Source organism: Sapajus apella, unplaced genomic scaffold (assembly GCF_009761245.1).
Source record: "Sapajus apella isolate SASKATOON/1434 unplaced genomic scaffold, GSC_monkey_1.0 scaffold150, whole genome shotgun sequence".
Taxonomy (NCBI): Eukaryota; Metazoa; Chordata; class Mammalia; order Primates; family Cebidae; genus Sapajus; species Sapajus apella.
The window spans coordinates 520,078-544,756 of record NW_022437090.1 but is presented as its reverse complement, the minus strand read 5'-3'; the positions used below and the strand labels follow the sequence as shown (position 1 = coordinate 544,756).

The following is a 24,679-nucleotide window of genomic DNA, read 5'->3' as shown; positions in this document are numbered from 1 at the left end:
CGGAGTTTCACTCATGTTACCCAGGCTGGAGTGCAATGGCGCGATCTCGGCTCACCGCAACCTCCGCCTCCTGGGTTCAGGCAATTCTCCTGCCTCAGCCTCCTGAGTAGCTGGGATTACAGGCACACGCCACCATGCCCAGCTAATTTTTTTGTATTTTTGGTAGAGACGGGGTTTCACCATATTGACCAGGATGGTCTCGATCTCTTGACCTCATGATCCACCCGCCTCGGCCTCCCAAAGTGCTGGGATTACAGGCTTGAGCCACCGTGCCCGGCCTAACAAACTAGCAGTTCTATTTACAGAGGCCAAGGACAGTAGTTATTGTGAGGAGAATGGGGCAGCCATTGCAACTTATTTAAAAACAGTTTTGCATTTTATAAAAATAGCGTTGCTCAGGCTCTGGCTCCAGGCCAGCACAGTATCATATTACGCTGGTGGGCCCAGAAGGGTTCACATCCAAAAAATCTGGAACCCGGCTAAGAAAAGTACACAGTTTTTATAGGTAAAGGGGCAGGGGAAGTAACTCAGGACTTTGGACAATGCAGCAGGTTTTAGACAAAGCAGTTTCTCTTAAGGTTTTCCAGTTAGTAAGCAGTAAGCTGAAGTACAGAAGCAAAAAGAGGCAGTTACTAATGTAGCAGGAGCAGCCATGAGAAACAGAGCTCTCCAACACTGAACGAGGAAGGAAGGGGTTTATTATTACGGCTGGGAGCCGGCCGATGATTTATCTAAACCCAGCTCGTCTAACAAAGAAGGGTTTTGCCTTATATAGGCTTACACTCTAGATATTACATGTGAAAGAATCTCAGGTTTACAGCCTTAGAAATCAGAGTACAAGGGTTTTGAATTTACAGCTTTAGGAATCATATGTGAAAAGGTTCTGGTCTCCTGATGGAGTGGGGGGTGGGCTTGATCTTAAGTGAAAACACCTTCCGGAGAGTTTCCCCAATACCAAGCGTGTTATTTACAGGAAGGTGATTCAGGAGGCACCAGTCGGCCAGGCTTTTCTCCTATTGAAATGCAATGTGGCAGACAGAGTGGGAGGTGATCCCAGATGCCTGGGTCTCCTTCCTCACCAACAAAAATAGGGACGGCTGCTGACAATGTGCTGACAAAATCCTGGGCAAAATTTCTACTTTACTTGAATGGCCCTTTTTGGTTTTCTGGGTTACAGTTCTCATTTGGAAACAATTTCCCTCTAGAGTTTTGGGAATATCAGTCACTGACATTGTTTTTTAGCTTACACTGTTGCTGTTTAAGAATTATGAAGGCTTTCTGACGGCTGATTCTTCACATGTAATCTGTTTTATGAATTTGTCCCTCCCACTGCCCTGAATCCTTGTATGATCTCCTGTTTGTCGCCAGCATTCTGAAATTTCTCAATGACACACCTGGATTTGGCCCTCTTGGAACATACTTTCTGTTCTCAAATTTTTGAGACATTATTTAAAAAATTACTTTGTTGATGATTTTCCCCCGTTTTTCTCTGTTCTCCATCTGGAATCCTATTATTTGAATGTTGAACTTACTGATTTGTCATCTACCTCTTTTTTGCTTGGTTTTATTTGCTGTTTTCTGAGATTTCCCCAGCTTTATCTTTCAACATTTCTACTGAGTTTTTATCTTGTTTTTAATTAATTATCCTTTCTAAAAACAGCATCTTTAGTCTTTTGGAGTGCCAGAAGTGTTCCATATCTAGGTGTTGGTAACACACGTATATGCACGTGTAAAAACTCATCGAGCATTTAGTATGCATATAGTGATTATTACCCTGCTTCTGTATTAGAGGTTCTTAACTGCCAGTAAACCTCAGGCTAAAGACTTGTTTCAGCCCTTCCAAAGCCAGGCTCATTCTAGAAGCTGGGGATGGGAGATGGGCGGCTGCCAATTGGTGCAGAATTATGGAGACTATCTAGGAGTCCACCTGTTTTTTACTTTATTATTTAGAGACAAGGTCTCATTTTGTCACCCAGGCTGGCAGTGGCACCATCATAGCTCACTGCAGCCTCAAACTCCTGGGTCTGAGCAATCCTCCAGCCTCAGCCTTCTGAGTAGCTGAGACTGCAGGCCACCATGTGGCTTTTAAAGACTTTGTGTAGAGAAGGGGTCTTACTGTTGCCCAGGCTGGTTTCAAACTCCTGGCCTCAAGTCATACTCCTTACCTGGCCTCCCAAAGTGTTGTGATTACAGTTGTAAGCTACCCCTTCCAGTCCGACCTACTTTTTAAATAACTTACAAGCAATTCATTGGGGCTGTTAAGTCAGTTACTTTGATCTGCCTTCCAGCTTCTGAAATTTTGTTGCTGTTGTCTCTTCTGCCGTTACTTCCATTCTTGCAGGCTGTTATGTCTTAAAATACCCATTTGCTATTATTTTAGTGGGCTTGGAAGGGATAAAACAATGCGTATGGGGCCAGGCGCGGTGGCTCACGCCTGTAATCCCAGCACTTTGGGGGGCCGAGGCGGGTGGATCACGAGGTCAAGAGATCAAGACCACCCTGGTCAACACGGTGAAACCCCGTCTCTACTAAAAATACAAAAAATTAGCTGGGCATGGTGGCGTGTGCCTGTAATCCCAGCTACTCAGGAGGCTGAGGCAGGAGAATTGCCTGAACCCAGGAGGCAGAGGTTGCGGTGAGCCGAGATCGCGCCATTGCACTCCAGCCTGGGTAACGAGCGAAACTCCAACTCAAAAAAAAAAAAAAAAAAAAAAAACAAAAAACAATGTGTATGTTTAAGCTACAATTTTAACCCAGAAGATATTTTTTTAATTGTTAAATCAAGTTTGCATTCCTAGGTTAAATCCAACATAGTTTTGATGTAGTATTTTTAAATAAACTGATGGATTCAGTTTGCTAATATTAAAGTTTGTTTCAATTTTTGTATCTATGAGTGAAGTCGGCTTGTGTTTTCCTTTTTCTACTGTCCCTTTTGATTTTTTTTTTAAATTAAAGTTACATGAGACTCATAGTCTCTTTTCTGTTCCCTGGGGAAACAGTTTGTATGGACTGAATGGTAAATCCTTTGAAAGCTTAATAAACTCATCTACACTTTGTATTTCTAGTAGGAACATTATAGGTTCCAGCCCTATAGGGTTCTGGGACCCCCACCCTGTTGGTGCGGAGACGAGAAACTGTAGAAATAAAAGACACAGACACAGAGGTAGAGAAAAGAGAGTTTGGGCTCGGGGGTCCACTGCCAACCAAAGTGTGGAGACCTGCAGTGGCACCGAGTGCCTGGACACTCTGACTTTTATTGAGTACAAAGCAATGGGCAGGGAAGGTAGAGTGCAGTAATGGTGGTCGGTGATAGGTTCAGGTAAATCATGTGTCTTGGAGATGGGGGCCCAATACTTTCAAGTAGCTGAGGCGAGGAGAAAAGCTAATGCATCAGTGCTCTTTGCATATTTGTCAGAAATATCAAGGACACTAAGATTACTATTATTCTTTTAAGACAAACCAGGTGCAGAAGCAGGGTGTGAGAGTAGACATGGAATGTGACCACTGAAGGCAAAGCATCACATAGAGACAGTTAAGCCCCTGGATTTGCCACAAGAGCTTAGAGAAGCAGAGTCTTCTCCTGACTTCCTCAGGAAGGGAGATGTCTTGGTCATTTTGGACATCTCCTCCCCTAGCTGGCTAAACACCGGGTGCTTTCACAGTGCTGGTGCTGCTGCACAGCCGAGGCGCCCTCCATCAGCCCTTATGTGGCAGTGACAGAGGGTTTAGAGCATCTTGCCTTAGGATCACTTTGTTCACAATGTCACCTCAGTTCTATGCTTCATAACCCGATAGTCATTAGTAAAAGTTATATTGAGTATATATCTTTAGGATTATAAGTAACTATAAGATTATATAAAATACATATCTTTGATTATAAGTAACTATAAAGATTATATATGATTACATAACTACGTGCCTACATTTCTAATTCTTTTCTAAGTCAGTATTTCTATGGGAACAGGCTGAGTCTTCAGACCCTTGCCACGGCACTTGCAGGGTTTACCCACTACAGAACATTTTAAACTGGTGATTAAATTTCATTAATCAGTTTTCTTAGATTTTTCTACGTCTTTGTCTATTTCTTAAATAACTGGAATAAAGGTTTTATTTATTTTTTCTCTTGTATCTGTAGTTTTGTCTCCATTTTTTATTTGTGATATTATCTTTATTTTTTCTGTATTCTCATCAGAACTTTGCCTGTTTTCTGTTAGTCTTTTTAATGAACCAGCTTTTTGCGTGGTCGAATATTTTATTCAGGTTTCATAAATCTATTCTTATTCTGCAGAATAGAATATTTTATGGAAAAGGTGAAGATGAACTTGTTTACTAAATTTTAAACTTTCAACCTTTGAAACTTGAAAAATACATTTTTCATAATAAAATGATATGCAGATATTCACCATAATCCTCAAATGCTGCTGTTATCTAAAACTGGAGGTTTAAGAATAGTTTAAACTTATGGATGGATGTATATGAATTAAGAAATCTTATACTTTTAGAATAGGCTTTTTGATAAAAAAAGGTTCTGCAGCCATAGAGCTCTTGAGGGGAGTGCAAAGCTAAATAGATCTTTGGTTCAGTTTCTTGTGTTCTTACCATTAAACTTTGTGTCTTAAACTTCTGAGGCTCTTTCACTAGTTTTTGTGAAAACTATTATGCTACAGATACTTAGTATTTTGTGATCTGCTATACTCATAAATCCCTACTACCTCAGGTAAACCTTTTTCTGACTTTATTTGAACTATTTAGGCCTTAAAACATTTAGACCTTATGTATTTATAAAATGGCTGAATCTTCCTAGCAAATAGAAAGTTTAAATTGTTCTCATTTGTATGTTTATCATTATCTCTTTAAGCACGTATCTTTGAGCATGTGGTGGAAGGCGTAAGATGAATTGGTCACTGTAGGGGAGCAATAATTGTTGGTAAAGAACAGCATGCTAGTCTTTGGATGATGATATATGGGCAAAATGTTCTTGAGTATCTCTTAAGTTTCCTAATATTTTTTCTTTAGCATCCTATAACTCATCTGATACATACAATATTTAATAAGTAGTTAGTAGACCAACATACCCAAATGGAGAAATTAGAAAGCAGCAATTTTCAGGTTTAAAGTTTGTAACATTACATCTTTACCCTTCAAGTTCTTTTTATCCTCCCCACTGGGAAGATACTAAGACTTCTTTCAGTATATTAGATCTTATTTCCCAATTGAAATGGGTAGCGGACGTGTTTAGTCCAAAATATGCCAAATACTGTTTTTTTTTTTTTTTTTAAACAAATTACCTTCAAGTTTTCCCCCCCAAATTTGGAAGTTAATTGTTTTAAAAAGTATTGTGGTTTTTGTTGTTTTCTATCCAATTTTCTTAGATCTCCAAGAGGTTTGTCTCATTCTCCTTGGGCTGTAAAAAAGATTAATCCTATATGTAATGATCATTATCGAAGTGTGTATCAAAAGAGACTAATTGATGAAGCTAAGATTTTGAAAAGCCTTCATCATCCAAACATTGTTGGTAAGTTTAAATTTGGTAGCAGTATCTGGTACATCATTGTTTATTCAGAAACAGCTTATATGCTCTCTTAACTGGTTTCAGTAATAGAAATGAAGAGGATGGGGCTGGATGTTTAATGGGAATCAAAGTAATGTGATCAGTCTAAAATAAAAATTTGCATATATTTTTTATGCGTAAGTATATATTTAAACTTAATGAGAATAAATATAATTATGTTGCTAGTTCTATGAAGATTTTAGGAATATAAAATGATCTTTGTTTAGATAATTTAAATCCATTTAGGTAATTTCCTGGATTTCATTTTTAATACAAGTAGGGCCGGCGAAACCATTATATTTAGGGAAGCAAAGGAAAGCAAAAGTTTTAATTTGTAGTACTAATGGCAAACACTGAAGGCATTTTAAATGAGATCTACTGAATTGGTCTTCTAAGTGGTAGCCGTTTCATTGTATATTTGTTAGTGTTAGCCCAGGTCCATGTTTTCAATCGCATTACTATAAAGGACTTAAAATATTATTGTTCTTCTCTATATTAGTAAAGAAATGTCATATTTTCTTTAAGGTTATCGTGCTTTTACTGAAGCCAGTGATGGCAGTCTGTGTCTTGCTATGGAATATGGAGGTGAAAAGTCTCTAAATGACTTAATAGAAGAAAGATATAAAGACAGCCGAGATCCTTTTCCAGCAGCCGTAATTTTGAAAGTTGCTTTGAATATGGCAAGAGGGTTAAAGGTAACTATGTCATTACATTTTTTTTTTTTTTTTTTTGGGACAGAGTTTCGCTCTTGTTACCCAGGCTGGAGTGCAATGGCGCGATCTCGGCTCACCGCAACCTCCGCCTCCTGGGTTCAGGCAATTCCCCTGCCTCAGCCTCCTGAGTAGCTGGGATTACAGGCACACACCACCATGCCCAGCTAATTTTTTGTAGTTTTAGTAGAGACGGGGTTTCACCATGTTGACCAAGATGGTCTCGATCTCTTGACCTCGTGATCCACCCGCCTCGGCCTCCCAAAGTGCTGGGATTACAGGCTTGAGCCACCGCGCCCGGCCGTCATTACATTTTAAATGAGCAAATAATCACTTTGCAGGACATCTTTGTGGAATATTGTTACTAGTCAATTCCAATAAGAGGCTAATGTAAAAATATAGGCTTACATTTCTGCTTCCAAATTACATTTATGTGTATGTAGCTTAGTATGGTCTAAGCAATGTGTCATTTGACAGTTTCATCACTGTGCATGTGGACATTATAGAGTGTACTTACATACACTTAGATGGTAGAACCAACTACACGTGACCTAGACTATGTGGTATAGCCCAGTTCTCCGAGGCTGCAAACCTGTATAGAATGTTACTATACTGAATACTATAGGCAATTGTAACACAGTGGTAAGTACTGTGTGACTAAACACATTAAAACATACAAAAGAGCCGGGTGTGGTGGCTCATGCCTGTAATCCCAGCACTTTGGGAGGCCAAGGTGGGCAGATCACGAGGTCAAGAGATCGAGACCATCCTGGCGAACATGGTGAAAACCCGTCTCTACTAAAAATATAAAAATTAGCTGGGCATGGTGATGGGCACCTGTAATCCCAGCTCCTTGGGAGGCTGAGGCAGGAGAATTGCTTGAGACTGGCAGAGGGAGGTTGCTGTGAGCCCAGATCGTGCCACTGCCCTCCAGCATGGGCAACAAGAGCAAGACTCCGTCTTGGAAAAAAATTTAAAAAGTATAAAAAGTTAGCTTAAGTATATATCTATTCCTAAAGAAACTTTTAGACTTCTGGTCAGTGTGGCAGATTGAGATAACATGAGATGTTCCCTTCTCTTGCTTTAAATAATTTGAAATGCTGGGCCGGGCACAGTGGTTCACACCTGTAATCCCAGCACTTTGGGAGGCTGAGGCTGGTGGATCATTTGAGGCCAGGAGTTTGAGACAACCCTGGTCAACATGGTGAAACCTGTCTTTACTAAAAACACAAAAATGAGCCAGGCGTGGTAGCATGCACCTGTAGTTCCAACTATTTGGGAGGCTGAAGCAGGATAATCGCTTGAACCCTGGAGGTAGAGGTTGCAAGTGAGCCGAAATTGTGCCATTGCACTCTAGCCTGGGCAACTGTGAGACTGCATCTCAAAAAAGAAACCAAGAAAAAAACAAAAAATGAAATCCTGGACAAATACAAGCCTAAACTTTAGGGAGTTCACATTGTTATTTTGATTTGGAGGTTATTACATTTTTTATTAGTTTATATTTCTGCTCATGTGTTAAATTTTTTATTATTTTAGTATCTGCACCAAGAAAAGAAACTGCTTCATGGAGACATAAAGTCTTCAAATGTTGTAATTAAAGGCGATTTTGAAACAATTAAAATCTGTGATGTAGGAGTCTCTCTACCACTGGATGAAAATATGACTGGTAAGTCATACTCTAAGTTTCAAAATTTTGTTTTTAATGTTTACATTTTAAAATACAGAAGTCCACATGGATCAAAAATCAAAAACTTTTTAAAAAGTACATGGTAAAAAAGCCGCTTTTTTCTCTTCCAGTCAGCCTGCAGTCCTCTCCCTTGCTACACGTACAGTATAAATTACTTTATTAGTAGTAGCATTATTAGTGTATATTTTAATTGGAGTTAACTTTGGGAAATATTTCTAACTGAATTGGGATATTTATGCAGTAAAACATGTGGGAATAGAAAGTAAAAAGGTTTTGTAAAGCAGTTTATTTAGCATCAGTAAAGTGACAACATTTAGGAACCTGGTAGAGGAAACCAGACTGAAGCAGGAAAAAGACGTGCTGATGAAGGCTAGTCTTTGGCTCTTTGCCCCTTGGCCCACCCCAGCTCATTCTTCTCTACTGTATATACTGATCATGGGCTTCTCAGGGAATTTAAGATACGTTCTTGGTGAGAAATAAGAGCTGGCCTCAAGAGAATGCCTCTGCTTGCAACATATTATTTTAGTAAATAATACTTAAATTTGTCTCTTTATATGAACGTAAGTTAAACAAATGGTTAATAAATGCTATTTAGAACATCTATATGCCTAAATTTCTAGCTGAAATAAAAGTTGAAGGCAAGAGGCAGGATGAATAGAACTGTTGTTCTAAATAACTGTGACCAAGTGGAAACTTTAGGAAGTAAAAGAATAAATTGTCAAACATAATAAAACAGGGTTTTTAAAGTATAGTTTTCTCAATCCTTAATAGATCAAACAGACAAATGTAAGGATGTTAAAGATCTGAGTAAATAGCAAGGCAAGTCCCTCAGCACCATAGTTATTTATTAAAATTGACAATATTCTTAGGTCACACAAACTTTAGATTATAAAAAATATAAAGTCTAATAAGTGATATTCCTTAACATCAATCCTGTAAATCTAGAAATTTGTAATAAAATAGAAAACAAAAACTCCCAACTTCTTAGGAATTGAAAACACTTCTGAATAATTTTTGGCTAAAGAGAGAAATCAGTTTCCATGTATATTTAGAAAATAATGAGAAGTGTAACTCTATTTGATATGGTCAGAACTACTCAAAAACATTTTATGAAACTGAGTATTCAACTGAAATTGAAAAAAAAAAGATACCCTAAGAACAGAAAGCAGACATAAATTCTACATAATCTTAATGTGATCTATTTTAGAACATGTCAGAATGAACCTAAAGTTCCTCCTTGAGGATACATGTTCAAACATAGCTGGGAAAAGTCTGAAAGAATGAGGAGGAATCTTCCTGACCAGATAAAAAGTTTTATAAAGCTACAGTAATTAAAGCAGTGATACATATGAGTCAGGAAATAGTTTCCAAATACAGGAGTTTGTTGTGTTGATGAAGGTGGAATTTTTGTATTAATGAGAAAATAGGTAGTTAGTGAATGATGTTATCTGGACATTTTAGGAAGAAACAGCTGTTTTCTATCCTTATACTTTAATCCCCATATTCTGAAAATTGGGGGGAAAATAGAAAAAATGGTAGATAAATATTTCTTTAATGTTGGGTGTGGAGAGGACTTTAAAGAGGACACCAAAGCTAGAAACCATCATTAAAAAGCTGTGAGTACCTCCATTTAAAAAAAGAATTCTGTATCACTGTGGGTTGGAGAGGGGCTGGGAGCTTAAGCCATTACAAACTGAGGTAAACATGTATAAGATAAAGGCTTAATATTGCTAATGCATTAAGAGTTATTAGCAATCAATGAAAAAAAAGATAAAAGCTCTATCATGAAGAGACTGTTGAGAAATGAAAAAAAGGTCAGTTTATTAGAAAAATACATAAGTAATGTTCTAATTTCTTAAAAGCTAAGTAACAATGAGATAACTAATCTATCAACACTTTAAATTGTCTGTTAAACATCACCCCATTCCTCCGTTAGACTTGTAAGCTCTAAGATGGGAATCTTGTGTATCTTATTCACTGAAATATCCTCAACCCCTAGAATAGCGCCTGACTTTTAAATATATTATTGAAGGGATAACAAGATTTCTAGTAAATAAAAAGATTGCTAGTATGAGCAACAATGTAGGTTAACATGTCCTCCCATATACTAAGTAGAAGTTTTAACTGCTGTTTTACTGAGGTAAGAATAGGTTTCGCTGTGGTAACATAGACCTCAACAAGTCACTGATATGACTTACTACTCAAGCTGCATGGCCATTAGTGCCATGTTCTGTGTCATTCTCCCTTTAGGACCTATGGAACATAGCCATCATTATGGGGAGGGTGAGAAAGCATTCAGTACAGTAGTTATGAGCTGCATGTGGCTATGTACATTACTATTTAAAACATTATTCTCAGCCTCCCTAGCCCCAATTCAAGTGCTCGGTTAATGGTTACCACATTGGACAATGCAGATTTAGGACATTTAGTCATCATAGAAATTTTCATTGAAAAGTCTTGCAGTGATAGTTAAATTGTTTCTTGTGGTAGAACCTTTCAGATGACAGTTTGGAAATCTGTATTTAAAATAAGAAAAACCTTTAAAAATGTTTATGTCCTTATTGCCAGAGTCACTCCCACCTTGGCCATGCCTGTAGGCTCTTCTCTTGTCATGAATTCCATAAAGTGCCTCTTATATCTAAGGTATAGTATGAGGGAAAGCCTTTAAGGAGCTTGTAATCTCCATGACTGACTTTTAAATTTTAATGCCCAAAGCAGAACTAAGTACAAAGGCTCCATAGAGACATTATTACTCATCTTTCCTTCTTGTTGCTGGTACTGGGTACTCTCCTAGTCTGGTATTTTTGTTCTCACTTAACAGGCATACCTTCCAGAATGTTAATGGAACAAATTAGCATTTACCTGGAATCTTCAATTTCTTGGCTTCTGGATTCTCACTTTTCCTTTTTTTAGTCCTCCTTTTTGTTTTATAAATGTTAGTTGTTTCTTCCTTGCCTTGAGCTTCTCAAGACAGAACTTACCTTCCGTTCTGGAAAAGTCTGTTTCAGAAAACTGCCCCACTGTGTCTTCTATTGTTTCAAAATGATTTATCTTATTTGTGAGAAAATGGAGATTATAGTGATCAAATACTGAAAATTTTCATTTTTTAGTATAATACATTCTAACACTGCCTAATGAATATTCTGTTTGTAAGAGTTTGAGTTTATCCTAGTTATAGCAGAAATAAAGGTCTGTACAACACTGAGAGAAATCATAGAGTATATAGGTTGGCCACAATGGAATTAGCTTAGAAACCACAAACAGGATACCCAAGGAAACCCCAAGTGTTTGGAAATTCAGTAACACAAATTTAAATAACCTATGGGTCAAAGAAAATGACAAGGGAATTGGAAAATGTTTTGAATAATAAGGAAAATACAACATATCAAAATGTGCGAGCGATTGCTAAAGCAGGGCTTAAGAGTTATAAATTGTATTGGGAAAAAAAAATCTAAATCAATGAAATAAAAAACAAATACTATAAAATATTAAAGCCAAAAGGTGGTTATCTGAAAAGATAATGAAATGTATAAAACTTTATCTAGATTGATCAAGAAAAAACAGTAGTCACCAATATCAGGAATGAAAAAGGGTCATCATTGTAAATTCTCACATTTAAAGAATTAGGCTATTACTAACACCTTTATGGCTATAAATTTGACAACTTCGATAAAAAGAACAATTTCTTTCAATAATACAATTTACCAAAATTAATATAAGAATAGGAAATCCAAATAGCCGCATGTCTATTAAGAAACATCCCCACAAAGAAAACTCAAGACCCAGATGTTTTACTGTTGATTTTCACCAAATATCCAAGGAAGAAATGACACTGATTTTATACAGACTTGCTCGGAAAATAGAGGAATAGGGACCACTGCCCAGTTTGTTCTGAGGTAAGCATAACTCTAATTTGAAAACCCAACATATTATGGTACATCCCATCAATCCTGATATGATTATTATGCACTGCATGCCTGTATCAAAATTTCTTATCAACACATAAACATGTTTACCTGCCGTGTACCCAGAATACAAATAATGATAGTTCAATATCATTCACAAACACAGATATCAAAATCCTTAACAAAGTATTAGCAAATTCAGTCCAACGGTACATAAGGACACTAAGTCCAGGAAGGAAAAGTTTAACATTCCAGAATCAATGTCCTAACTGTGCTGTACTTTAGGTCACCAGAACTTACTCATCCTGCATAACGGAAACTTTGTGCCCATTGTTAACAATAAATACTGTACACTTGAGATTTGCCGAGAGAAGATGTTGAGTATTCTCATACAATAAGAAAATGGTAACTATATGAAGTGATGTTAATTAGCTGGACTGTGGCCATCAGGTCACAGTGTTTATGTACATCAAACATCAAGTTGTATACCTTAAACACACAACTGTCAGTTATACCTGAAAGCTAGGGACAGTCAATATCACCATATTAACAAATTTGAAAACTATGTATCATGTCAATATCACGTGCAGAAAACATGTTTGACAAAATCCAACATCCATTTTTGATTTAAAAAAAGGTAATCTCTCAGCTAACTAGAAATAGAAGGGATCTTAGCTTGAGAAAGGCTGTCTACAGAAGAACCTGCAGGTATCATACCGTAGTAGGGAACAAGCCAGGATGCCTTCTCTTACCACTATTTAACAGTACAATAGCCCTAGCCACTGAAATAAGGCAAGGAAACGAAGAATGCAGAATCGAAACAGTCCCTATTTGCAGTTGATATGTTGTTTAGATAGAAAATCCCAAGGAATCTATAAAACCACTATTAGATTAAGCAAAGTCAGCGATATTTCTATGTATTAGCAGTAATTAATTGAAAATGGAATCTTTAAAATCCATTTACAAGTACCAAAACCCAAGATATTTCAGAATATAACATAACCAAAAAAGTCTTAAGTCCTCTGTAATGAATACTATAAAGCATCACTGAGAAAATTCAGTGGAAAAATAAATGACCGTGGGTTGGAAGACTCAATATTAATAAGATGTTAATTCTTACCAAATTGACCTAGAGATTCAATCCAATCCTAATCAGAATTCTAGCTGACTTTTTCATTGAAATTGACAAGTTGACTAAAATTTCAATGGAAATGTGAGTGGACTCATTTCTTTCTTGGGCTTTAAAAAAGAGCCAATGTGTGATTAGTCCCTTTCCCTTTTCTCTGACGTAGCAATCATGGAAGTATATAAATGGTACTTCTCTCAGCTTAATATTGTTCACAAAATGAAGAAATTCCAGTCTAGAAGTGATCTGCTCAAAGTCACACAGTTTGCACATGTTATTGAACCCAAGCAGGGCAGTCTGGCTCGAGTCTGTAATTCTCAACATCCATATTCTACATTGCTACTACTAAGAGAATTGCTGTTTTTCTACATACTTGCCAACTGACCAGCTTCTTGAATATTTACCAACCTGAAATATAGAAAGTAATCCTTACTAAGTGTGTTTTCACATTTACTGCTTACATTGATTAACCTGTGAACTACTTGTTCAAATCACGGTTGCTTGCCTTTTTGTAATTTCTAGCGCCTGCCTTCATAACCATTTTGCTTGTTTCAGTGACTGACCCTGAGGCTTGCTACATTGGCACAGAGCCATGGAAACCCAAAGAAGCTTTGGAGGAGAATGGTGTTATTACTGACAAGGCAGACATATTTGCCTTTGGCCTTACTCTGTGGGAGATGATGACTTTATCCATTCCACACGTTAATCTTTCAAATGATGATGATGATGATGAAGGTATGAATACAATTTCTAGCATAAATTCCAATCTCATTTCATACTAAACATTAGTTTATATAATATTTTATCTTTTAAAATTTGAAAGAGCAAGTTATATGATTTAGTGGCATAATTTCTAAGATATATATTAATTAGTGCTGATGACTGATTTGGTACCACCAAGGTTTAATCTCACACAAATGAGACGTAGATTGAGAATAGGGAGAAAAATTGAGGCTGTCCAGAGAAGCAAAAAATTACCTTAAAGTTCTCCTTACCTGAGAAAAAGATTGGAAAGCTGTCATAGGAAGGGTGAGAGTAGGGGTCTATAACCTATAAATCCAAACTAAAGCCATTCTACTTGAAGGCAAGACAATTGAAGACAGTTCCATTCTGTCTATGGCTGACTGGAAACCATACTAGACCATAAATTCTTATTTCAGGAGGAGGGTGAGCTAGCTCTTAGGCTTTTCTACGACATAAAGTGATTTTCTTTATTGTTTTAATCTCTAACTCCTTCAAGATAAAACTTTTGATGAAAGTGACTTTGATGATGAAGCATACTATGCAGCTTTGGGAACTAGGCCACCTATTAATATGGAAGAACTAGATGAATCATACCAGAAAGTAATTGAACTCTTCTCTGTATGTACTAATGAAGACCCTAAAGATCGTCCGTCTGCTGCACACATTGTTGAAGCTCTGGAAACTGATGTCTAGTTATCACCTCAGCTGAAGTATGGCTTTTATATGTAACTTTTTTCCAAAACATTTATATAGTTACTATCAGTAGTTATTAGACTCTCTAAAATTGGCATATTTGAGGACCACAGTTTCTTGTTAATATGTAGATAACTATTTCTAATATAAGCATATTTCATACTTGTTATAAGCATGTGGAATTCTACTGGGTTTTCTGTAAAGTTTTAGAAACTAGCTATTTAAGTACTTTGATGTTGCTCATGCAGAATTAAAACACTAGCAATAAAATATGGTAAACTGTGTATAACATTAATTTTAGTGATCATTACTTTTATTAATGATCTTTTTTAAATATTCTGTTTTAATGGATCTACCGAAATTAGCACTTTGTACAGTACAAAATAAAGTCTGTATTTGTTATATTTTAAAACTTTGAACCTGGAAACCGAGGAGAATATGGCTCAAAGAGTAGCTCCTTGGACACTTTGGACTCTGGTTATAGCTTGTCTTGATCTCTTGGATCTTCACAGATCTTTGGTTTTTGCTAAGATTTTTTTTTAAATTTATTAATTTGTACCTTAAGTATTTCCCAATTCTGTAAAAACAATAAAACTCAAATAGGATGATAGACAATAAAGGACACTGAGTACCAGAAACTGTCTCAGCATTATTTTATCCTTAATTGATTTGAGTACAGTACTGTCATTAAACTTGTTGACTGCACGTGAGTAGGCTTCCTTCCCTCTCTTGGCCTTATTTTGGATCAGTAGTTTCTGTCCCCTGGGAATTTTCCAAATTACTGAATGTATGTGGTATACCTAGATTTGGGTGTAGACAGAATTTTAAAAATTACGGACATGGGGTTCTTAGAAACATTAGGCATCACACTACCAGACTTCAAACTAGTAAAGGCTGCAGTAATCAAAACAGCATGTACCAAACAGAGATACAGACGCCTCGGAGGCAACACCACACATCTACAACCATCTGATCTTTGACAAACCTGACAAAAACAATGGGGAAAGGATTCCCTGTTTAATAAATGGTGTTGGTGAAACTGGCTAGCCATGTGCAGAAAGCAGAAACTGGACCCCTTCCTGACACCTTACACTAAAATTAACTCCAGACGTATTAAAGTCTTAAACATAAGACCTAACACCATAAAAACCCTAGAAGAAAATCCAGGCAAAACCATTCAGGACATAGGCGTAGGCAAAGACTTCATGACCAAAATACCAAAAGCATTGGCAACAAAAGCCAAAACAGACAAATGGGACCTAATCAAACTCCAAAGCTTCCGCACGGCAAAAGAAACAGTCATTAGAGTGAATTGACAACCAACACAATGGGAAAAAATTTTTGCAGTCTACCCATCTGACAAAGGGCTGATATCCAGAATCTACAAAGAACTAAACAGATTCCCAAGAAAAAAACAAGCCCATTCAAAAGTGGGCAAAGGATATGAACAGACACTTTACAAACGAAGACATACATGAGGCCAACAAACATGAAAAATGCTCATCATCACTGGTCATCAGAGAAATGCAAATCAAAACAACATTGAGATACCATCTCACACCAGTTAGAATGCTGATCATTAAAAAATCTAGAGACAACAGATGCTGGAGAGGATATAGAGAAATAAGAACACTTACACTGCTGGTGGGAGTGTAAATTAGTTCAACCATTGTGGAAGACAGTGGCCATTCCTCAAGGACTTAGAAATAGAAATTCCATTTGACCCAGCAATCCCATTACTGGGTATATATACAAAGGATTATAAATCGTTATACGGACGCATGCACACGAATGTTCATTGCAGCACTGTTTATAATAGCAAAGACTTCGAACCAACCCAAATGCCCATCGACGATAGACTGGACAGGGAAACTAGCACAAATACACCATGGAATACTACACAGCCATAAAAAATGGTGAGTTCGTTTCCTTTGTAGGGACATGGATGAACCTGGAAACCGTCATTCTCAGCCAACCGACACAAGAACAGAAAATCAAATACCACATGTTCTCACTCATAGGCAGGTGTTGAACAATGATAACACATGGGCACAGGGAGGGGAGCACTACACACTGGGGTCAGTTGGGGGGAAATAGGAGAGGGACAGCGGGGGGTGGGGAGTTGGGGAGAGAGAGCATGGGGAGAAATGCCAGATATAGGTGACGGGGAGGAAGGCGGCAAATCACACTGCCATGTGTGTACCTATGCAACAATCTTGCAGGTTCTTCACATGTACCCCATAAACCTAAAATGCAATTAAAAAAAAAAAAAAAACCCTGAATTTAAGAGACACATACCAAAATTCAGGATAATGGTTAGCAGGGGAGGGGCTGTGTGGAATGGAGGGACTGGGCTTAAATGGTATCTTCATGGTTTATAACAACAACATTTGATCAAGAAAAATAGGGTGCAATGCTAATTTGTTATAGCTGAATGGTGGTCACAGGGGTCTCATGTTACTCTGTATTATATTTTTGAAATAAAATTTAAAAATAAGAAAAAAAAGTGCCTAGAAATCACTGAACACCTGTTAGTGTAAGATTGTACTAAGAAACAGTACACACATCATTAATTCGCATATTTTCCCATCAAAATATTAAGGTGACAAATTGGAAGTTGTCTTAATCTAGAGAAAAACATATGTATAATTTTGCATCCTGATACTCAATAGGGTCTCTTATCCTTACTCTGACATGTATATTGAGTCATTCTTTTTTGCCAAGCCAACAGAGTAGTTTCTCCAGGCCATTCTTTTCTTACCAGTAATAGCAGTTGCTGCTTTTAAAACATTTTAAAAAGCAGGAATTGGATCTTTCTTGAATTGGATCTTTAACACATAAGCCATTGCTTTTCATTGAGAAATTTATTTCCAGTTCCGATAGTTGTGATATCGAATAGGAATAAACTAATACCAAGGACAAGGCCAGCAAATTCATAGCCCTTGTTTATGGCAGACATTATACAATAAACCCAGCATGCACTACCCTTTGAGTCTGGTTAAGGTCCTAGAAATCCTTAACACAAGATTGCAGACAATCTTCTACCAACTGGAATTTTTTTTTTTAATTCTTGTTCTAGAACTTGCTCTTTAAGTCTCAGATGTTATCTTTTTGGACATTTGCCTCATTCTCAAAAGAAAAACGTGGCTTGGCTGAGGGCTGTTTTTTTTTTTTTTTTTAAGATAGGGTCTTGCTTTGTCACCCAGGCTGGAGTACAGTGGGGCAATCATGGCTCACTGCAGCCTCGATCTCCCAGGCTCACGTGATCCTCACACCTCTGCCCCCACCTCGACTAGCTGGGACTATAGGTGTGTGCCACCACACCTAATTTTATTTTCTATTCTTTATAGAGAAGGTTTCACCAAGTTGCTCAGGCTGGTAACTCTTGAGCAACCCTCTGTCTAGGTCTCTTAAACTGCTGGGATTACAGGCCTCACGTGAGCCACCATGCCCAGGACTACCTTTTCACTGAATTAATTAGTAAATCAAAATAGCCTTCTCTCAAGTACCTTTCTCACCTCCCAGAAAATCTTTCCCTTCAGAATCTGCAGAAGGCCTCCAGGAGCTTGTTATGCCTCCATAAAAGGAGATAATCAGCTGCTTGAGAAATGCTGAAGATCATTCTTTCATGTCTCCTGGAACCTATTTAATCTTCTACAATCTGTTGATTAGAATAAAAATTAGAAAGGATTTTAAACTACACAAATGCTATATAAAAAAATCTATATATAACAAATGCTATATGTATCAGGTAAGAATTTAGGAAAAACAAAGCAAGACACCGGTCTTAGTCTACTGTAACAAAAATACCATAAACTAGGTGCCACGTAAACCACAGAAATTTATTTCTCATAGTTCTGGAGCCTGGGAAGTTCAAGATCAAGGTAGTATCTAGTGAGGGCATCCTCACAGAAGGTACCTTCTGGCTGTGTCCTCACATGGTGGAAGGAGCAAGGGAGCTCCCCCACCCTCTTAAAAGGGTGCTAATTCTTTTTTCCTTTACATTTCTTTGAATTAAAGGGCACTAATCCTTAAGGGTTCCTTCCACCATCATGACGCTTTCACCTTCCTAAGGCACCACTTATGAAGGTATTACATCATCTTGGGGGGGTCAGGGTTTCAACCTATGAATTTTGGTGGCACACATTCAGACCACAGTACCTCCCTTCGGGGAGGGGAGAAAGAAATTAAAAAAAACAAAACTTACAGAAGATACAAACCTGTGATAGAATTAATGCCAATCTTTAAAAATACTAACAAAATTGATAAACCCCTTGGCAAAACTTATCTATGGAGAAAAAAGACATGTCATGAATGAAAATAAAAACAAAAGCAAAACTAAACATCCTATAGATACCCAATATTATTCATGAACACATGAAAAATCCTAAAAAAAAAAAAAAAAAAAAAAATTTAGTTAACAAGTCAGTAACATAAAAAAGAAAAACATCAAGACCAAATTAGGTTTGGTTTATTTACTTCAGAAAGGCTAGACTGCTTTAACATTCAAAGGACAATGTAATTGCCATATTAACAATGAAGAAAAAATCATCCCCAAATATCAAAGAAATACTTTGTATAAAATCTGAGTATCTATTTGTTCAAGATATTTGAGAGCCTCCTAGAAACCTAGAAATAGAGGAACTTCCTTAATATTAGAAAGTTATCTACAAAAAAGCTATAGTAAACTTCATATTTAATATTTAACAGTAAAATGTTGAAAACTTTACCTATATTAGCAATGAAACAAAAATATCCCTACCATTGCTTTTATTCAACACTGTACTAGACTGGCAATCTTAGAAATGCAATACTATAAGAACAAAAAAGCTGTAAGATTCTAAAAGAAATAAAACTCATTCACAGATAATTACGTATATAAAAATAGACAGAATTAAGTTTAGAAAGGTTGCTGAATGCCAAGTCAAAACATAAAAGTTGTATTTATGTATCAGCAAACAAGATGTAACTTAAAACACTTTTTCGAAAGGCTTAAAAAAAGTATGGGCCTGGCATGGTAGCTCACACCTATAATCTCAGCACTTTGGGAGGCTGAGGTGGGTGGATTACTGGAGGTCGGGCGTTCAAGACCAGCCTGGCCAACATGGTGAAATCCATCTCTAGTAAAATTCCAAATTAGCTGGGCGTGGTGGCATGCACCTGTAATCCCAGCTACTTGGGAGGCTGAGGCAGAAGAATCGCTTGAACCTGGGAGGCAGAGGTTGCAGTGAGCCGAGAATGTGCCATTGCACTCCAGCCTAGGCAGAAAGAGCCAAACTCCACCTCGAAAAAACGTATCAAATATCTGACCAACTCTAAAAATCAGTTCTCCCAAGTTGATCTATAGATCTGTTGGAATTCCAATAAAATCCCAACAGGCTTTTTTGTTGTTAGTGGCTTTCTGTGGAATAAATTGATTCTAAAATGTATATGGAAATGCAAAGTCCAAGAATAGACAAAATATTCCTGAAGAAAAAAAGGGTGGGACCATGTACTAATATTATAGGAAACATTAATATTACAATAACAGTCTGGTATTGGCATAAATAAAACCTTTAAGACTAGTAAGAATAAACAGCAGAAATAGACATACATATATAGGGGCACAAATTATGACAAAGATCCCCAGGAGGATGCCTGAAACCAGACAGTACTGAACTTGATTGCTCTCAATCGGAACGTTTCTGTGCATGTCTTCTGCCCACAAATTTAATGCCTTTTCCATCTTAACTGAGCACTTATCACCCATTGTGACTACTCTGAATGGTGAGAATTTAAAACTTATGAATTCCTTACTTCCAGAAATTTCCATGTAATATTTTTGGTAACAAACTGTGGGAAACGAAATTGCAGGTAAGAATGGGGGGACTGCTGTACAAGATGATTTAGGCTCATCTTGTACATGCATTGCCCTATCCCTATAATGAGCCAGTTCTCCAGAGAGGCCCAGGTCCTTTTGCGGAGGAAAGTATTAGTAAGCAAAATCTGGCTGGGTGCGGTGGCTCACACCTATAATCCCAGCACCATGGGAGGACTGCTTGAGCTCAGGAGCTTAAGAAACTATGTCTCTACCAAAAATACACAGATTAACTGGGAGTGGTGGCACGCACCTGTAGTCCCAGCTACTCAGGGGACTGAGGTGGGAGGATCACTTGAACCTGGGAGGTTAAGGCTGCAGTGAGCCATGTTTGTACCACTGCACTTCAGCCTAGGGTGGGGAAAAAAGAAAGCAACCAACCAAGATCTGGGTGGTAGGTGTGCTCACTGTCATTGGGGTATTGTTGCTTTGAGATCTTCTCAGTGCACTTGCTTCTTGTATGTGTTAAATTAAACGAAAACAAAAAATCCACCCAATCAAGCCAACAGTATCAACAGCAAATCATGCTATATTTAAAATAGAAAAAGTTCCTGAAATACAACATATCTAAGACATACTGAAGTGAAGCAAGATGCAAAATAACTGCATATGTATTTAGTTAATCTAAAGTAATACACACTACATCCAAAGCAGGATAATGGGAAGCCTTTTCTTTTGGCAATCTCTATTTCTGTATATGAATTTTTTTAACATATATTATTTTTATGATAAAGTATAATTTAAAAAATCAGATTTAGTTGTATAAAATAAACTATTAAATAATTTTAATTGATGACAAAACCATTAAGCAAGCAAAATGCTAATTAAAATTTTTAAATAAAATTAAAAAAAATAAACAGAAGTGCAGAAAACAGCATTAAAATGTTTGCATAATTACACACATTTTAACACTTCCACATTCTTTTGGGAACCCAGGCTTTTAAATTTTGGAACCATGTTAACTTACAGGCAAATAAAATGAAAGCAGATTAATAGTTCTATGTATAATTACAATCTATAAAACAACTTGCCTAGAGTCTTATTGCTAGCAGTTGAATGATTTCTTAGAATCAGAACAATTTGAACAATGTTTTGCTTTTTAAAGTATCCAAGGATTATACAAGTAAAATGTGCGAACATTTCATTGTATTTACACAGAGTCATGGTCTCTGATCCACCAGCGTATGTATATTTACTAACCTTGGTTCTATAACCATATATTTTGTAAAGACTTTTGCCATATAGAACAAGTAAGGTGCATTTTAAATAAGCAAAAAATTAGAAAATAAGGCCAAATGTATCATCTACTCCAACTAGGCATTTTGTTAATGACATCAATTGCCAGTAAGAAGTTCCTAAAGCAGTACTACCAATATTTCCAAACAAAAAAATAAAATAGTGCAATTATTAAGTATAATTTTAAATCTGACAGATGAACATTTAATTTTATTTTCAAAAAGATTAAACATTAAGCTATAGAATTCTGCTCTACGGAAATGCAAATAGGATAATATTAATCCTTACCATCTTTTCTTGTTACAAAAAATAAATTCTAAACATTTTCCAAAGATACTCAAACTGACTTAGTACAGATGAGTGCCTACCAAGTAAAGACTTCATATAGAAAAGTCAGGAATGATGCTGGGCACGGTGGGCCATGACTGTAATCCCAGCACTTTTGGAGGATCGCTTGAGCCCAAAAGTTCCAGCTTGGAAAACATAATGAGACCCCTGCCTCTATTAAAAAAAAACATTCAGGAATTCCTTTTACAAATTGAGCATAGAAATTACTTGCCCAAGTGTAAATTTGCCTCTTTGCTTCTGATGGGGCATTAGATAATCCTGGTCTAACAGTGTGTTTTATAGAAGACCAGGTCACATTTCTAGACAAAAATCACTTTCCTTTGTCAATGCTCTTACATAACAGTCAAGTAATTTTCCAGTTATACCTACAAAATTTCAGAGTGTAATTGTAATTAACAATTCAGAGTGCTAATCAGTAAATCACCCGAAGATTTTTCCTTCCTTTGAATCCCAGATAATTTTCAACAAATTTAATTCCTGACTTTTCAACTCATAAGGAACAAAACTGTGATATGTGTGTATGTGTGTCTGTGTGCATAACTGAGTTTTGGTATTTTTTTTAATATTAAAAGTTTGTATTTTATAATAAAGTTCTCTCTGAACTTATCCAGATAGTAACTGCTTTATAACTGAAATCAGCTTTAACTATTAAAATTATACACAAGAAAATTAGGTGTGTTGCAGTACTTGGTTGCAAATAACTTGCCATCTGGTGTCGGGTCAGAAAATGCTATTTCATCAGTGCTCAGAAAACAGCCAAACATGAAGCAATTCCTAAAAGAGGAAAAGATGATTTAATAATGGAAGCAACTTAACATTCTAATTTACATGAGCAGTTTAATACTCTTGACTTAAAGCAAACTTATTTTTAGTAAGTGAAAAAATGCCTTATATTTTAGAGAAAGAAGTCTAATGATATCATTTCAAAGACGAGAAAACTAAGGTCCAGAAAAAATTCTGCTGAGAGGCAAAGGGAACCATCCACCTAACTCTAGGATATCCGTGGTAAAGAGCAACTAATATAAGATCATATTGCTAATTAAAAGTACAGATAATTAGAACAAACAAAAAAATCACCAATTTTAACCAGTAACTATATTTTCTTCAAAGAAAACATGCACTCAGAGTTTTAAGAAGGCAAAAATCATTTGCATTTTGACTAAACTCTCCTTGATCTTGCCCACCTTAGGATTAAAAGTAACAAGGAAATGGTTAATTTAACATCTCCCACAACTTGTTTATGAAAGAAAAAAAAAAAAGAGAATCAAAATTGAGGGATATTGTATAAAATAACTGGCCTGCACTCTTCAAATTCTTCAATGTCAAAAGGTTAAGAAACTTTTCCAGATTAGGGAAAACAAAGACTAAAGAGATGTGACAACTAAATGCAGTATGAGTCACTGGGCAGAAAAAAAAAAATGCCACGAAGGACATTTGAGACAACACACAAAAGTGAAATATGGACTGTCAGATAAAAGCATTATATCAATATTACATTTCCCAAATGTGATAACTGTATCAAATATAATATATTCTTGTTCTCAAGAAATACACACTGATGCATGAAGGGGTAAAGGGGCATAATATATGTAACTTACTTTGAAATAATTCAGAAAGCTTATCTAAACACAGAATGGTAAAGCAAATGAGGTAAATGTTGAACTGAATGGATCTTGACAAAGTCTTACTATTCTTGCTGCTCTTTTGTAAGTTTGAAATTATTTCAGAATAAAAAATTAAAGAATTTGATTCAATTAGAAGACATAACCTTCTAATTATTAACTATAATTAAATACATAATATGGTACAACTAGGTTACATACTGGTACTCCTCATACCAAATTTATGTATCTATTTAATATAAAACATAGAAAAGAAGTATTTTAGCCAGGCACAGTGGCTCATGCCTGTAATCCCTATACTTTGGGAGGCTAAGGTGAGCAGATCACCTGAGGTAAGGAGTTCAAGACCAGCCTGACCAATATGGAGAAACCTCATCTCTACTAAAAATACAAAATTAGCTGGGCATGGTGGCGAATGTCTGTAATCCCAGCTACTCAGGAGGCTGAGGCAGGAGAATTGCATGAACCCGGGAGGCGGAGGTTGTGGTGAGCCAAGATCGTGCCATTGCACTCCAGTCTGGGCAACAATAGTGAAGCTCCATCTCAGAAAAAAAAAAAAAAAAAAAAAAAAGTGTTTCATAACTAATTGTCAAATAAAAATCTTTTTAAGATCTCATTTTTTCCTACTGATCTCCCCCTTGGTAAGTATGTGTGGTTGACTATGGCCCAAGATTGGGTTCCCATAGTGGTCTTGGTATTCATTCTTTAAAAGTGGCACAGAATGCAAGAGGCTTGAATAACACTATTCCAAGTGAGGTTATCAGTTTGTACATTATCTGTCCACAATGAAATATATGTAGAAGTTGAGAGAATAAGTCTTGTGAAACTCATTCATATAACCTGTATTATGTAAATTGGCAAACAAGCTCATTTGTGATATTGGAAACTTTAAACCGCAATGGTGTTAGTTCAATTGTGCACATGGGAGCTAAAAATGAAGACTAACGTTTTTGGTTGAGATATAACTCATATACCATAAGCCTCACCCTTTAAAAGTGTACAACTGAGTAGTCTTGTGTATGTTAACAAATACTGTCCAATCATCACCACTATCTAATTCTAGAACATTTTTATTATTCCAAACCCTGTACTCATTATTAGTTGCTATCCATTCACCTTTCTTCAGTCCCTGAAAACTACACATCTACTTTCTGCCTCTGGATTTGCCTGCCTCTTCTGGACATTTTATATAAATTAATT

General features: G+C 36.6%; 2 protein-coding genes across 5 annotated transcripts in view; one reads left to right on the top strand and one right to left on the bottom strand.

The window, feature by feature from the left end:
• The window catches only part of PBK (PDZ binding kinase), a 52,883-nt gene extending 38,048 nt beyond the window's left edge, over window positions 1-14,835 (top strand). For 2 of the 4 annotated variants that reach the window (XM_032265412.1, XM_032265411.1), the window contains exons 4-8: window positions 5,373-5,515; window positions 6,077-6,246; window positions 7,798-7,927; window positions 13,535-13,714; window positions 14,217-14,835. In XM_032265412.1, coding sequence (XP_032121303.1) covers window positions 5,373-5,515; window positions 6,077-6,246; window positions 7,798-7,927; window positions 13,535-13,714; window positions 14,217-14,416 — 823 coding nt within the window. In that variant the 3' untranslated portion in view covers window positions 14,417-14,835. Of the gene's footprint in view, window positions 1-5,372; window positions 5,516-6,076; window positions 6,247-7,797; window positions 7,928-13,534; window positions 13,720-14,216 lie in introns of all 4 variants that reach the window. The other 2 variants (XM_032265414.1, XM_032265413.1) reach the window with 2 other exon arrangements.
• Window positions 14,836-21,337: 6,502 nt separating this feature from the next.
• ESCO2 (establishment of sister chromatid cohesion N-acetyltransferase 2) overlaps window positions 21,338-24,679 on the bottom strand; it is a 29,826-nt gene continuing 26,484 nt past the window's right edge. The window contains exon 11 of the mRNA XM_032265410.1: window positions 21,338-22,631. Within this exon, the coding sequence (XP_032121301.1) occupies window positions 22,499-22,631 (133 nt within the window). The 3' untranslated portion in view covers window positions 21,338-22,498. The remainder of the gene's footprint in view (window positions 22,632-24,679) is intronic.